This window comes from Lissotriton vulgaris, chromosome 5, assembly GCF_964263255.1.
Source record: "Lissotriton vulgaris chromosome 5, aLisVul1.2, whole genome shotgun sequence".
NCBI classification, from domain to species: Eukaryota; Metazoa; Chordata; class Amphibia; order Caudata; family Salamandridae; genus Lissotriton; species Lissotriton vulgaris.
In genome coordinates, this window is record NC_141693.1 from 1,820,056,801 (window position 1) to 1,820,072,528 (window position 15,728).

Here is a 15,728-nt window from a genome sequence, read left to right on the forward strand (position 1 = left end):
TCATGAGGGCAGCTCGTCAACAGCACACAAGGGGTTAAAAGTTCACACAAAGAAACTTTTCAACAGAAATCTGGCAGAGTTATCCAATGGGAGAAAATTCAGGTTGCAGGTAAAGTACGATAGTTACTTTTGTAATCCAGTACTGTGCTCCTGGGGCCAGCACCGGGGCCTCAACTTAAAACAGGTAAGTAATTACGTTTCAGTATTTCGTATGATTTTCAAAGAATATTTCTAGTTTTCAAAAGTAGACTCTTAGAAGAAATGTAATAGAAAAGCAGACAATGGATTCCTATGGAGAAAATACAAGTTACTAGTAAACCCGCTAGGGATTACTTTTGCGGTTCAGTACTGGGCTACAAGGTACAGCACTGGCTCCTCTACTGATCGCAGGTGAGCATTTCGGAATTCGGATGATTTTATATGAATATATTAAGTTTTCAAAAGAAGGCACTTAGAAGATTTTTCGAATCAAAACCAGTCAATGGTATTTAATGGTAGGTAAGTGAGTTACCAGTTTCCTGGTGAGTACTCGACTGGTGAAGTTGTGGTTCTGGGCATAGAATCCGCCCAGGTGTCGTCCGCGTACGTGACATCAACGAGGTCATATAAGCCCCACCCCAGCGCGCCTACGTCACTTTCTTTGGAGAACTCTTCCACACCACAACGTGGAGCTACTAGACAAAAAACTGTGGGAGCATGGGAACAGTGTGCGAAAGGGTAGAACAAGAGAATGGAGACAACAACACCATAAGGAACAGCGCAACACTGCAGTTGTCCAAAGGCAGGGGCATAAGAAATAACAGAGCCCTCAGCGGACGCCGGCCAGTACGTAGATAACCCCCCCACCCCCACCCCATGGAAAAGGAACATGCGTGAAAAGTCATGACACTTTTAGCAGGCCTACCACCCCCAACCAGAATCAAGGCAGGGGAGCCAGTCCCAAAACAGACAGGAATAACAAACTACCAAGCCACCCCAGCAATGAGGGCAACCCCCCGCCCCCCCAAGGAACAAGAGCAATGCATTGCCCTGGGACCCCTATTCAGAGGCCAGCAGAGGGGCCAGGACTCCTAGCAGCAAGAGGAGGGGAGGGAAGGACAGAGATTAAAGGGAACCCCCCTACCCCCCCAGCCTGGAGGAGCCAGAGCAGTGGGTCACAAGCTCACTAACTCCATACTTCAAGAACCAAGAGGAGGAAAGAATCTCAACCACACAGAGCCGCCCATCAAGAGCAAAATAAGGCACGCATAGGAGGCACAGCCCCCTAACGGGATGGCGAGTATCTAACACCAACCCAAGGGTCCTCGCAGAACGGAGAGGAAGGGCGGGCCGTGAAGGAATCTGCAGCTAGAATCATCTCTACCAGATACATAGTTACCGAAGGTAAGTTATGTTATGTTATATGTTATATGCTGTTTTATACTGCGCTCAATTACTACCGGAGTATCCTGGCGCGAATAGACCGCTGGGGAACCCGTCCTGGCTTTCCCTGTGAGATGGTCCCTACTGGGTATCTCCAAGGTGAAACCAGGCATCCCCGGCGTATGTGGGGGGCCGTTGTGGAGATGAGGCAAGCTAATGCCCAGAGTTGCAGAGTGTGATCCCTGGTTAGAGAAGGCACCGAGGTGAGAATTATCAAGTCCGCTGACCCTGGTCCACGACCCTGCCGAGTCAGGAATTGAACCCTGGTCCCGGGCTGTCCTCTACTCCCGGGTCTGCTGCCTCTAACCAGTGAGCTACACCACTCCACGAGTGGTAACTCGTACATCTTAGAGACTACTAGTCACAGATTCCTTCACGTATAATAGATACCCTAGCAATACCCTCTGGGAAGGAGGGTCTGCAAAAGGATCCCACCAGCCTGGACAGAACAGAGGGTCTCACAGGGGACCAAATCTGCAGACCATGTAGGTAACCTCGTCCCTGCCAGGCAAGAGGAACCCCCACAAGCAGAACATCACAGACCCCAAGAGGATGTAGGAGGAAGAAATTCGACTGAAGAGGCCCGCACACTCACAGCAAAGGAACCAAGGGCAAGGCCAGAGAGGTCGAGCACCCCACTCCCCTACAAGGCAACCGAGCTTCCATCCAATGCCAAGGCAGGAAGAAGAGGAAGAAGCAGAGAGGGGCCCAGGGAAACAAGGGAAAGGAAGGCGAGCCCCCTCCAGATAGAAGGCAATAGGCAAGCCAGAATGGCACCTGCAGTCATAAGCCGCCAGAAGCAAGAACAGCAGCACGGGGCCACAGGAAGACCGGGCAGGCGACGCCTGACAAGGGAGTACACAGAATCATCCCAGCCCTCAGGACAGGAGCAAGGTGGTGAGGAAATGCCCGGACACACCACTAAGAGGGGCCGCGCACACAACCTCAAGAAGCAAAGCAACATACATAAACACCATGGAGAACCAGCACCCGAAGGCGACCAGAACTCCCTAGCAGAGCGCAAGCTATATAACAGCTACCACTACCCCACATCAGGTGTGTTAAGTCCCGAGATAAGAAACCTTTTTTGAAGAACTTCCGCAGCATGAGGAAAACAAAAAGAGCGAAGGGAAAAACACCTGCGGAAAGCTTGTTAAGCAGCCCAAGACAGAAAAGAAGGCCTAATCTCAGGGCCAAGTCTGTAACAACTCCTGCAAAAACACGCCACAAGGGGCTGTCTAGCAGCCAACAATGCCATAGTGCCAGCAAGGAGAACTCAGATGGCCATAAAACGCGCGCCACAGAAAGGGCAACCAGCCCACATAAAAGCCCAGAACCAGCTCAACTAAGCAGCCCCTGAGGAGGGGAAGAAGGAGGAGGGGAAGAAGGAGGAGGTGGTGGATAGGGCGGAGGTAGCCCCGCCAGGAACCTCTGCATGGCAGAGTCAGCTGGGGCATGGAATAACAAGCTGCCATCAAACAGAAAATCAATCAGTTGCTCCCGAATTTTTCAGGGAACACGCCATCCCGAAGCCAAGCATGGCGATGGAGGGCGACTGAGGAAGCCATGGCCCGGCCCAGCACCTCAGATGTCCAGAGCAGAGTGGAGAATAAACACCACTAGCTCCCGGCCATCCAGCGCATGATGCCGTAAATCCACCTGAACCGCCTCCTGGGAAGACGCAGATCACAAAGACTCAGACGAGTCCCACAAACAAGAGGAGGCCCTAGCCAACACGCATAAGGTGTTAAGGACTCGTAGGGCAGCGCTGGTCAAGGCGAACATGTTGCACCCCCAAGAGTCCAACCAGCGGGCCTCCGGGGACAGCAGAGTCAACAGTGGCAGCAGGTAGGGAAAGCAGTCTGCAAAAGTGGACTGGAGGTAGAGGGAAAGACACCCCGGGTTACGAGGTGCCAGGAGGTGCCAGTGCAAAAGGTGGTGAGGCACCGGATGGGGTGCGCCTCCAAGCCCCCGTCAGGGAAGAAAGGAGCGAACCTTCAAAGGGAAGCATGATCTCCCTACCACTAGAGGCCTGGTGGAGAACCTCCAAAAGATGGTCCCCCGGAAAGTGAGCATCTGGGTCAACCATGTAGGGCCCAGAGATGGAGAAAGTAGCTCCTCCTTGGGCGACGGCTGCAGACTAAGGCGGCCGTCCCCGAAGCCAAGCAGGGTGGGCAAAGGCCAGACCTGGAAGTGGAGAGGAACCCGAAGAATGGGGGACTTGCTGCTCCTCCGAACACCTCGGCCTCGAAAATGGCAGAGAGCCGCCCGTCGACGATGCTGGTGAAAAGGACACCACGTGGCAGCCTGTCTCCGGGGAGGATGACACCAAAATGCAGCCAACCTCTGGAGAAGAGAGTACGTCCTAAGACGAATCCATGGCACAACCCCTGTGCGGAACCTAGAGTCCGCCGCCCGAGGCAGAACGTCGCCACCATCCGGCACTGACTGAGACACTGGAGAAGGCTCCTCGAAGCCACACCGCACCGGGAACCAGAGTGGGGCCAGATCCGAGGTGGCCAAGGGGCGACACCTGAACAGCGCCAGCTCGACCTCTGCCGAGGCAGCCGCCTGCATGGAGGAACAAGAGGGACCAGGGGAATGACATAACCCTCCGCCAGCCTCAGTCTGGCATGTGTTGGAGGTGGCCCAGCGGTCCATGCGGCTCCGCCATAGCAGACTCCACCTCCGACAAACCCTCCGACGAGGCAGCCGCCTTCGTGGAGGGGCGAGAAAGGCCTGGAGCAGGCAGAGGGGTCCCCATCCAGCCCCGACCCAGAGCGGGACAAGGAGGGTCAACCGAACCCGGTGGTTCCGCCTGGACCAGAGGTGCTGGCGCCGTCAGCTCAGCCGTGGGCAAGGCCTTCGCCTGTCAAAAAGGTCGAGCCGGGCTCGGTGATGCGACTCGAGCCCCGGCGACCTCCTGCGACACCACAGGGACACCGGCAGGAGGTTGCGGTGAGGCAGAGGCGCTGAGTCTGAAGAAGGGACCCCTGAAGAGCTGCACCCTGACAGTACCACATCTTTCAAACCTGGATCCGAACCAGTCGGCGCTGGGGCCGGAGTCGCAGGCGGCGCACAGGAAGGCAAGGGATCCACTGACGCCCCAGGAGGGGAAGGAGAAGGAGACACGAGCAAGGCGTGCAAAGCCGCAGCATAGGTCTCCATCTGGACTCTCGACGCTCCATCACCGAGAAACGGTGGATAGGAGGTCGACACGAGGGGCCACATCATCTGTGGAGAGTCCACGACCCCGGCAGGCTGAACACCAGCCCCCGGGGACAAACTGCAACACTTACCCACCGGGGAGCGATGCTCTAGTGACATCTGAGAAGGGCGAGGACGACGACAACGGCCGGACTGAAGCAGTCTTCCGAGGCTGATCGAGGAGAGGAAGTAGACCTTGAGAGGTGCGCTGAGAGAAGTTTCATCCGGCACTCCCGCTGCAACTTCGGCTTCATCTGTTGGCACACCTCACAGTCAGTGGTACCATGATCCTCCCCCAAACACCACATACAAATGACTTGAGGGGCTGTCGCCGACATAAGACTCCCACACAATGTGCAAGTCTTGAAGCCCGAAGGCATTCGCACACTGTTCCACCAAAAATCAGACAATGGGGAAGAAAAAAAGGGGGCACCAAACAGGCCTGTAGCAGAGACCAGATCCGCGCTGAACACAAAAGGAAAAAACTGACGTAAGTGCGCCAGGGTGGGGCTTAAGTGACCTCGCGGATGCCTGGGCGGAGTCACGTGATGCCACCCCGCCCACGGAGCGCAGGGATGCTTTGGCAAAAAGTTTCCGAATCCAGTCTCATGCCTGGTGATAATTCTATGTGAAGGAATCTGCGGCTAATAGTCTATCAGATGATTCACATACTTGGCATACTACTGCCATCTAGCGATAGGCTCAGACATTTGTTTTTGTATGAAGTCTTGAGTCAAGAGATATAGTGCGACGACGCCTGTGTAACATTGTGTAAGGGCATCATTTATGTCAACATTTGTAAGGTGAATGAAGCGCAATTCGCAGTGAAGCCAACTAAGCAAAGGCTCTGCAAGAGAGATATCTAGGCAAGAGGACAGGCACATGTGAATCTACAGCAAAACAAGGTATTAATGGCACCTTCAAGTGTTTTTTTTTTTTAACAAATGGAGGGACCATGGGGCTAGTTTACCAAGGTCAAGCGTACATGCCCCACCAAGACTAGTGTGCAACCAAGGGTACGAAGTTCCTCTGAATATGTGGTAGGAGAAGGAGGGGACTGAAGTGTGATGTGTGTAAAGTGTATGCCAGTAAGTTGGAACTAGGGCTTTCACACATTTAGCAAGCTAGATGTCATGCTTAATCATTTGAGCCTGCCCCATATCAGGTTGGCACTGCAATACCCGACGGGCACCCAAATGGGGCTCTTTGGCAGAGATCTTTTGTTCCTGGCGTTGCGTGCAGTGGGGTAAGAGGCCTAGTATGTGTAGTTGTGAAGTGTGCGAGTATAAAATAGGTCAGTTAGTCCTACAACAACTTTTATTGGAAAGGTAAACTGCCTAGCTAAAAAGAATGAGAGGGGCACAAGACTAGTGACAATGTGCCTAGTGGACATGTTTCATGCCATGTGCGTTACATAGATCTGGGCACTTCCTCGGGATCAAGTGAAACGCTATCTACACTAAAAGAGGCAAGTAATTCCTACATACCCAAATCACAGGTAAGTTGACCTGAAAGTGAAGCAAAACAAGGGATGTAATGTATTAAAACAAGCGTAGGTTGACTGCGTCCCTCCTATCCACACCTTTAAGTATTATTGTTGTACTAGACCAGGCGTTCTAGTAAGCATTCAATGATGTAACAGTCACACTGAGGGCAGTGAACTAGATTGGTTACCATAATCATGTGACTGGTGTCTGGAATCTTCAAGTATTTAAGTAATTAGTATTAAAACAAAGATGATGCCGTATTGAATAGTGTTAAGGCTGAACTAAAATAAAACTCACCTGGATTGCAAGCAAACTGTACCTGCAACGGTGAGTCGGCGGAATTATAAAAAGGACACCAGTTGGGTCCTAGGGAACAAGAGTAAATTATGTTAAAACTGAACCGACCGACTCGTGGTTCATGAATCATAATTCTGAAACAGCCTCTGCTAGACCCTGATAAGAGCTCCTAGATGGCAGCTTGAGCTCCGAAGGAAGGCTGGCCCAGGTCCCGACCGGACAACCATGCCAGATTCCATAGGGGCCCCCACCAGCAATGTAGTGCCAGGGCAAGCCAACCACTACATGCTGCGCGGCTCTCCCAGGTTAGGGGTGGGGGTGTTTTGTGGGGATTGAGCTGCAGAGTACAGCGGGACACAGGCAGGAGGCCCGCTCCAAGCAACCGCTGGCAGAAGTCCCCCGCATGGGGAACATGTCCCACGGCTGCAGTCGAGGTCGCGGGTAACCACCCCCTGTATCGCTCGTGTTGGCTTCGGGGAGAGGGGCTACTAGAGTGACTCACCTGAGTCTTCACGCTTCCTGCCTTGACCTACCCTGCCGTCGACACTGGGATGGTGGCCGGTGGCTAACAGGGAGAGTTGAAGTAAGGAGAACTGCAGTGACGTAGTCATGTGACCAACACGCCACCATCGCGCGTGTGTTGGCCGGCTCAAATGAGTCTGGGTGTTGGTGCTTTGCCGAACAAACCGGCAGCCATATTACAGTGCATCTGAGGAGACGACCCACTGTTGTAAAATGCTTGTTGCTGGTAGTATTGCAAGCGGTACATGGCTCAAAGATCTTTAAAATCCACATCATTGTGGAATTTTCTAAAAAAATGTATGTGTAGAGCAAAGCAATTAAGTACCTAGCTTCAACAGCTAAAATTAGTCATTACCGTCCAAGTGAACAGCTTAGCTGGGTATTTATCGATGACTTAGTGGTATCTGAAGAACGTGTCATTATGGGCTATTGTAAGACATGTATAATATGAGCAAGAAGGAAAAAGCTAATTACCAGTATGCATCTGTTCTTGGCATATAGAGTTGCAGTTACACACTATGCATAGTTGGCCACCTAGTGTTGGGCCCGGATGTTTGCAGTTTGTTCTGCTGTAGAAAAGTCTTTGGAAGTCACGGGATAGGTGACTTCTCCTTTGGATGATACTGCGCATGGGCATCGGCTCCATCCCCAGATTGTTTTTCGCCATTAGGGAAGTGATGGAGCTGTACAAGAGGTAGTGATGTCCATGTGATTTGTATCTAATTAAGATAATACTGGAACAGATAAAGGTAGCCGGGGAGGCAAGTGTAAATCTGCAGCTCTACATACCAAGAACAGATGCATATTGGTAAGTAGCATTTTCTGTTCAAGGCATATGAGCTGCAAATTACACACTATGCATAGATTGTATAGCAGTACCCACACCTACCAGTGACCACCAGTATCTGTTGCAGTTGTTTGAAAGTGTTTTTAGTACAGCCTGGCCCACAGTGGCTTGTTTAGTTTGCACATCTACACAATAATGCTTTGTGAATGTGTGTAGTGTAAGCCATGTAGCTGCTCTGCATAGGTCATCTAGGGGAATGTTCCCCAAGAATGCCATTGAAGCCCCCATCTTTCTTGTTGAATGGGCTTTTGGAGGAATTGTTAACGTACGTTTGGCTTTCTGGTAAAATTTTTATGCATTTAACAATCCATCTGGCGATCCCCGATTTTGATATGGGGTTGCCTTTATGTGGCGATGAAAAAGACACAAAATGTTGTTTTGTTTTACGAAAAGTTTGTGTCCTTTCGATATAGTCCAGTAATGCTCCTGACATCTAAGGTGTGTAGAGCTCTTTCTGCGACTATTTGAGGCTGCGAGAAAAATACGGGCAGCTCAACTGATTAATTTAGATGGAATGGAGGAAGGAATTTAGGATTAGTACGAAGAACCACGTTATGTTATGATGCATTTGCAAAAAAGGTTCTTGAATGGTAAATGCTTGTACTTCACTAACCCTTCTGAGAGAAGTAATTGCTACTAGGAAAGCTACTTTCCAGGTTAGGAATTGCAATTCACATTTCTGTAATGGTTCAAAGGGAGGACCCATTAATCTTATAAGAACAATGTTTAAGTTCCACACTGGTGCCGGTGGCATTCTGGGAGGAATTATTCTTTTGAGTCCTTCCATGAAAACTTTTATAGCTGGTACTCTAAAAAGAGATAGATGTCTATTTTGTAAGTATGCTGCAATGGCAGCAAGGTGTAGTTGGATAGACGTATAGGCTAAAGTACACTTTTGAAGGTGTAATAGATATCCTATGATGTGTTGAATAGACACGTCTAAGGGATTTATTTGGTTGTTTTGGCAGTATGACAAAGCGTTTCCACTTAGCAGCATAACATGCTCTAGTTGTAGGAAGTCTAGCTTCTTTAATAATGTTCATGCATTCTGGAGGAAGGTTGAGGTAACCAAACAATGACCTCAGGAGCCAGATCGCTAGGTTGAGGTGAGCTGGGCACCATCTTCGGATTCTTTTTTTCTTGTTTTGTGCCATCTTTGTTTATCCTTTTCCTTTTTTGAAGGTCTTTTTCCATTCTTATAAATTTCTTTTAAATCCCCTGTTCCTCCGGACTCATCTTCTTGGCGGAGGTGGATGGGTTCGAAAGTGAATCCAGAAAGTCTTCAAGCTGCAAAACTACAGACAGGTAAGAAACTATTCATTTTGCAGAGTAAATCTTTCTGGATTCACTATGCTGTGCATTAACTTTGTAGCGGTTTGCTACGTTTGTGGCGGCTGGGTGGAAGATGAGGGTTGGTTGTTGAATATATATCGAAGCACCTTTTGTCCTACTTGTGCTTGCTTGTTTATCTGTATATCCACGCAGTAGTGTTTAGTGAACGTGGGCACTGAAGACCATGTTGCCAGCAGGCAAATGTCTTGGATGGGTGTGTTTGCCAGGAAGGCTATTGTTGATCCCTTCTTTCTGGTAGTGGGCTTGTGCCGCTCCTTGTAGTTCTTGACCTGTCTGCGCGATCCATCATGCGATGGTGCTCTTGGTTACAGGTCTTCTCAAGAAACTGCTTGCGAAAGACACAAAGAATTGCTTTGTTTTCCTACAATCTTTAGTTCTCTCAATGTAATGCATCACTGCTCTAGCGTCGAGAGTGTGCAGTGCTCTTTATGAGCTTGTGGATGGTTTCTGGAAGAAACTTGGTATCTGTATTGTCTGCCTTAAGTGGTACCTTGACACCACCTTTGGCATAAAGTGCGTGGCCTCTCATTACCACCCTGTCATTGTGAATTTGAATGTAGGGTTCTTGCAGTGTTCGCGCTTGCAGTTCGCCTACCCTGCGTAGCGAGGTGATATGCTCACCATAAAAACAGCCTTTCTGGTGGCAATGTAGAGAGGCCTTGCGAATGCGTTTAAAGGGCACCTTCATAAGTTCATAAGTTGTGTGAGAATTACAGTGAGGTTCCATGCTGGTGGTGATGGTACCATGGGGGGGCGGTTACCTCGGCCGCCTCCAAGAATCTTTTTACTACCTGGGATGTAAAGAAAATTCCCAGTTTCCCCTCTCATGTAGACCAGTATTGCTGCTAGGTGTACCTTCAGTGAGGTGTGTGAACTCAATGTCTTCAGGAGTAAAGCTGCTAGGCTGAGGCTCTCCGGTTCTGGGTGGAGTACCCTTCAGTCTTGCAATGAGAGCAGGTGTCTTTTTGGGAACTTGTGTGGTGGCCCCTTGTGCCATTTACACTATCTATGAGAACCAGGACTGCCTGGCTCACTGTGGTGCTACCAGTAGCAGTGTCATTTTGCTTGTTCTGCACTTGCTGAGCACTCTGAGAACTCTGTGCATCAGCGGCATCAGCAGAAAAGCGTAAGCAAATGTCTTCGAGCAGGTTATCCATTGGGCATTTCCTTGGGATTGCTGACCTGGCTGTCTGGATGCGAAGTATTGGCATTTTGCATTCTGGTGTGTTGCTAACAGGTCTATTTGAGGGGTCCCCTACTTCTTGAATAGTTTTTGCGTTTCCTGTATATTGTGCTTCCACTCGTATGATGCTGATGTCTGTCTGCTGAGCCGGTCTGCTTCCACATTGTCTTTCCCTGGTAGATGTATTGCCAGGAGGTCTATTTATAGTGGGATGGTCCACTTCCATATCTCCTGTACTAGCTTTGATAGCGCCACTGATAAATCCCTCTCTGCTTGTTGATGTAGAACATTGTTGTAGTGTTGTCGGTTTGCAACACCCTTTGCCAGTATAGTTTCTGGAATGCCTTTAGGGCAGGAACACAGTCTTTAGTTCCAGGTAGTTCATGTGTCCGATCGCATCTGACCCCTCCACAAACTCATCATTTTGAGCCGGTTCATATGCGCTCCCCCTCCCATTTGGGATGAGTCTCTTGTGATGGTCACTGTTTGAGTTTGTGTTGTGAATGGTTTCCCCTTTATGTTCTTTTTGTTCCACCAGGTCTCTTCTTGCACTTTGTGCGTTACAACCACTAGATCTTCCCAACTCCCTGTTGCCAGGGACCATTGATGTGGGAGCCATTCCTGGAATGGTTTCATGTGGAGTCGGATATTGTGGACTAGGTGTATGCAGGACGCCATCATCCCCATGAGGTTACCCCTTCCAGTATTGGCTTGTCTCCTTCAGCAGTGCAGAGGTTCTCTTCTCGCTGGGGAACACCCTGCCCTGAATGGTGTTGATCTGTGCGCCCAGGAAGATATTCAGCTGTTCTGGTACTATCAAGGACTTCGCCAAGTGTATCGAAATCCCTAATTGTCAGCGTGTGCGTGACACACTGAGCATGTAGTTTGCATTGGTTGTAGGAATTAGTCTTTACCAACCAGTCGTCGAGGTAAGGATATACATATATTCCCTGTCCCCGTAAGTGCGCCGCTACCGCAGCTAGGCATTGTTTGAAGACCCTTGGTGCGGATTTTAGTCCAAATGCCAGGGCCATGATCTGGTAGTGCGCTTTGTTGATGGCAAATCTCAGTAGATGTTTATGCTTTTGGTTCATGGGAATGTGTAGGTAGGCAGCCATGAGGCCTATAGTGCACATAAAATCCTCATCCCTTATTTGTGGTATAACCTCCTGTGGGTACGTCATTTTGAATTTGAGTTTTTATGTATTTGTTTAGGAACCGTAGGTCCAGGATGTGTCTTAACGTTTCGTCCACCTTTGGTACGAGGAAGTAATAGAGTACACTCCCTTGTTGCTTTCCTTGTATGGTACTGTTTCTATTGCCTCCTTGAGGAGGAGGGCGAGTTTTGTTGGTTGGACTCCCTGTTTGGTGGCTTATTTTCCAGTTCTGTGCAGTAGCCGAACTGTATGATGAGTATCCATTTGTCTGTTATCTTCTTCCACTCCTAAAAGTAGTGTTTCAGTCTGCCTCCTACCGGTGTTACATGTTCTCAGATTTCTCCTTTGTGTGTTTCTAATAGTCTTTTGTTGTGCCTCCCCGCTAGAGATGTTGTGGAGGTGGGCACGTTCCACACAGCGGAGTCATTTGGAGGTGGGTTGCTGTGCCCCTCTTCTAGTTTGTCCAAGTAAGTTTGGTCGCCCCCGAAAGGACTGGCCCCTGGATTGGTACTGCCAGCTTTGCTGTTGCTGACCCTTACTGCGCCTGGTTGTTTCCCTGGTAACTTTGATGGAAAGATTGGTGCGATGTTCCAGGCTGGCTCCCTCCTCTGCCGTTCGGTCTCCTTGAGGGGGCGCCCCTTCTGAACTGCAGACCTCCCTTGGATCTTGCAGTTTCATTATCCTTATTGAGCTGTGTCAGCTTCTCATCCACTGATGTGCCAAACAGTTGTTCCCCGTTGAAGGGTATGTTTTGAATATTGTTCTTGACTTCCGGCTTGAAACCAGATATCCTCAGCCAGGCATGCCTTCTCTCCGTCACTCCAATCATCATCATCAGCCTTCCGGATGTGTCTGCCGCATTCAGTGCAGACTTGACAGTTGTTGGCCATGTTTTTGCCTTCCTCCAACAGATATGTTGCCCTCTGCTGGTATTCTGCTAGGAGATGTTTGAGCAGCTGGCTGACCTCCCAATGTTGGTACGCATGTCTGTTAATTAGGGCATTGGCATTCGCAATGTGCCAGTGAATTGCCGCATTCCTCTATTTTACTCCCTGTGAGGTCTATTCTCTTACTCTGTCTGGAGGTGGCCCAGAGCTTTTGGGAATGTTGGCCCTCTTTCTGGCAGTTGACGCTATGATGGAGCCAGATGCTACGGATCCCTGGATATATGCTGGATCTTTCGAGGAATGCTTATATTTTTTTCTCTGTTCTGGGGGTGATAGATCTGCAGGTTGCTGGCTTCTTGAAAGTTTCCCTGCCCTAGTCCAGTACACTTGGAAGCATGGGTAGGAATTGGATACTAGTTTGAGTGGGGAGTAGGGTCTCCAAGAGAAAACAAGCCTTCTGATTCTCTTCCTCTAATTTTACCCCATATATTGCTGCAGCGTTCTTGATAACCATGTTGTAGAAGCCAATGTCGTCTGTTGGTGAAGGCCTCTGCTGATATGACTCTTCGCCCTCCTCCAGGCTTTCGGCGGCTAGATCCTGCCTTCAGGTCCTGCATCTCCGAGGATGTCGAGCCCAAGTTAGTTTGCTCATCCTTGCCTTCTCATTCGTAGTAGTACAGGCACTTCGTCCTGTTGCTATGCTGGTTTTCGGCGGATCGATGTCGTACTCTTCTTCGACATCTGCTTCGACTACTGTCAAAGGCATGGTGTATCTGCTCATCCTAGTCCTTTTTCCTCTGGAGGATACTGTCTATTTCGGCCTAGAGCCTTCTTTACTTTCTCTCCATTTTGGACGCTTGTTCGGCTTTGAGTGTTTCGGCGCTTCTCTTAGACGGTCGATGTTTACGTCGAAGTAGCATTCAGCTCCTTTTACTTTGGCGCTGAACGCAACTTTCGGGTCCGTGCTTAGACGACTTAGGCTTGTCTAGAGCTTTCGCTGCCTGCGAGTCCTTTTTGAAGGGTCCGTTGGGCTGTTTGTATGTGAAAGCAGCTGTAGTCTATTGCTTCGACGCTAGTGCTCCTTTCGAGGACTTTGGCTCAGTTTTTCGAGAGTCTGTCGGGGCATTAAGGGTCGACGTCTCTTAGCTCTTTTGTTGACTGATTGGTCTGTGATTGTGTAGTTCTCTGGTCCCACGGCGATGTTGTCCTCTTCTCCGCTGCAGAGGCCCAAGTCCCAAACAGACTGAGGTTCTCCTTGCCCCTGCATGGCAAAGCTGGCTCTCCTATGTCTCCTTAACTCTGAGGGTCTTGGGGGTGAATGCCGAGCAATCCTTGCATTTGTGGTAGATTGGCAGGCAGAGGTTACAGACCATTTGTCCTTCTTGCACTCAGGTAGCCCCACTGAGCGCGCACTCTCTAATGGACGTTGAAGTTCTTTATTCTCCTCTTCCTTTTCTTCGTCCGGCTATGTGTTTGTCTTGCGATGAAAAACTCCAACTTTTGGCGTTTTCTGCTGGATTTTCTCTTCTTTCAAAAAACTCAGGAACTCTACGGTGACGATCCAGACCCAATGGCGGAAAAGAAAATATGAAGATGGCGCCCAAAGGTGGGAGCTTCCGGAGGAAGCACGCATAAGTCACAGGAGGACATCAAATGGTGGGACGTTGGCGCCCACCTGGGCTACAAAAGAAAAAAAATAGAAAAAAAAAGGACTACGATTCCGGACTCAACCACTAGACCGCGGAATAATGCACAGCATATTGAATCCAGAAAGATTCAAGCTACAAAACATCTGTTTAGCCAAAGGGTGGCTGTTCAGGTAACCGGCTACCGACCCATACCAGATCACTCACCTGGCTAGCATAGAAGTGTCCAGTGATTCGCACAATTACTTGTTCATTCTCATCTGGGCTCTGATCCCGTGGCACAACCACCTCTGCAGCAGTCAAGTTCTGCAGCTCATTTACCTGTGGACAAGAAACCAAAGATGACAGATTTCAAGATTAATCAGCATAACCATACTACATCTTCGAAAACGATTATAATTCCAGAACTGCTACATTTGTTTCTCGTTCATAACCCCAAAGGTATGGACCTGGTAATCAAATGAAATAAAAGATCAAGCTATTTTTGTTCACAGGATGAATCATTTGTCTAGTACAGGAATGAAGAGTTTATTACTACTATGCAACACTGGCACACAAACACTAAAACGGATTAGAATCTTTGTATAGCTTAGCACAATGTTCACACCGTTTGGTTTTACTATAGTAGTGACAATAGAAAAAGTTTGCCAAATACAAAAATAACCAGAAAAAAAAAATCTATTCTACGTACGGCGGTTACCAATGAGTAGTAGAATGGTGAACAGATAGCTAATCAGTCTTGAAAGTAGCCATACTTCAATGGGATATAGGGCCATGCAGTACTTCCTCCGGTGAATTTGGTAAACACTATTATCTTCAACAAGGTATAGAAAACATTAACATGCCCAATTGCGGTCACTGGAACCATATTTCAGACCTTTTCCAGGACTCATTTTCCCACCTGTATCTCATGGAGATAAATTTAAATTTTGAAAATGTTATCCACTCACTGTTTTGCCTCCTTTGCCAATAACGCGCCCAGCAGCTGTAGCAGGCACTTTAATGTGAGTCTCTAATTTGACTTCTTCCTTCGGTCCAAAGAAGTTTTCCTCCTTCAGCTTGCCATAAATTCTCCCTTGGGCCTGAAATGATAGTGAAAGGAAAATGTTACCCTGTTCATAGCCTGTGGTGCTGTACATTTAACAAAGGTACTTCTGTACTAAGTTACAACTCAGTCAGAAGACTGGTCATAACAGTTTGTTTATCCTGAGTTAAGCACATACAAAACACACCAAATTCATATTTTGTTCAACGAACAACTCTTAATTTTCCTGCAATCATAAATCCAGTCTAGCAACAGCTGGACGGCTCAGCATGCACTTACTACAATAGAGCTGGCGTACCCAGAATAAAATATTCAATATTCACAAGCAACCATTCCAAAAGGATTATGTTACCCTGTAAGCATCGGTTATTGGCATGTAGAGCTGTGGATTCACATGCTTTGCATATGTCTGCCATCTAGTGTTGGGCTCAGATAAGTTATTTTTGTTCCAAGACGTTTTCTTCAAGTCATGAGGCTGTGCGACTTCTCATGGTAATACTGTGCATGATCATCAATGCCATCTTCAGATTGCTTTGCCGTGGGTAGGGGAGTATTTAAGTATACAATATATGTAAGCAATGAGATGTCCATGTGTTGGTTTGAATTAAAGTGTATGAACAGCAACCTACACAAGATTTTTGGGGGAGGTTTGGCGCATGCGAGTCTACAGCACTA

At 48.7% G+C, this 15,728-nt stretch overlaps 1 protein-coding gene across 1 annotated transcript in view; it reads right to left on the bottom strand.

Annotated features, from left to right (window-relative positions):
* IGF2BP1 (insulin like growth factor 2 mRNA binding protein 1) overlaps positions 1 to 15,728 on the bottom strand; it is a 402,021-nt gene that overhangs the window by 17,519 nt on the left and 368,774 nt on the right. Inside the window, exons 13-14 of the mRNA XM_086924241.1 lie at positions 14,959 to 15,090; positions 14,216 to 14,329 (exon numbers count right to left, since the gene is read on the bottom strand). Coding sequence (XP_086780367.1) covers positions 14,216 to 14,329; positions 14,959 to 15,090 — 246 coding nt within the window. The remainder of the gene's footprint in view (positions 1 to 14,215; positions 14,330 to 14,958; positions 15,091 to 15,728) is intronic.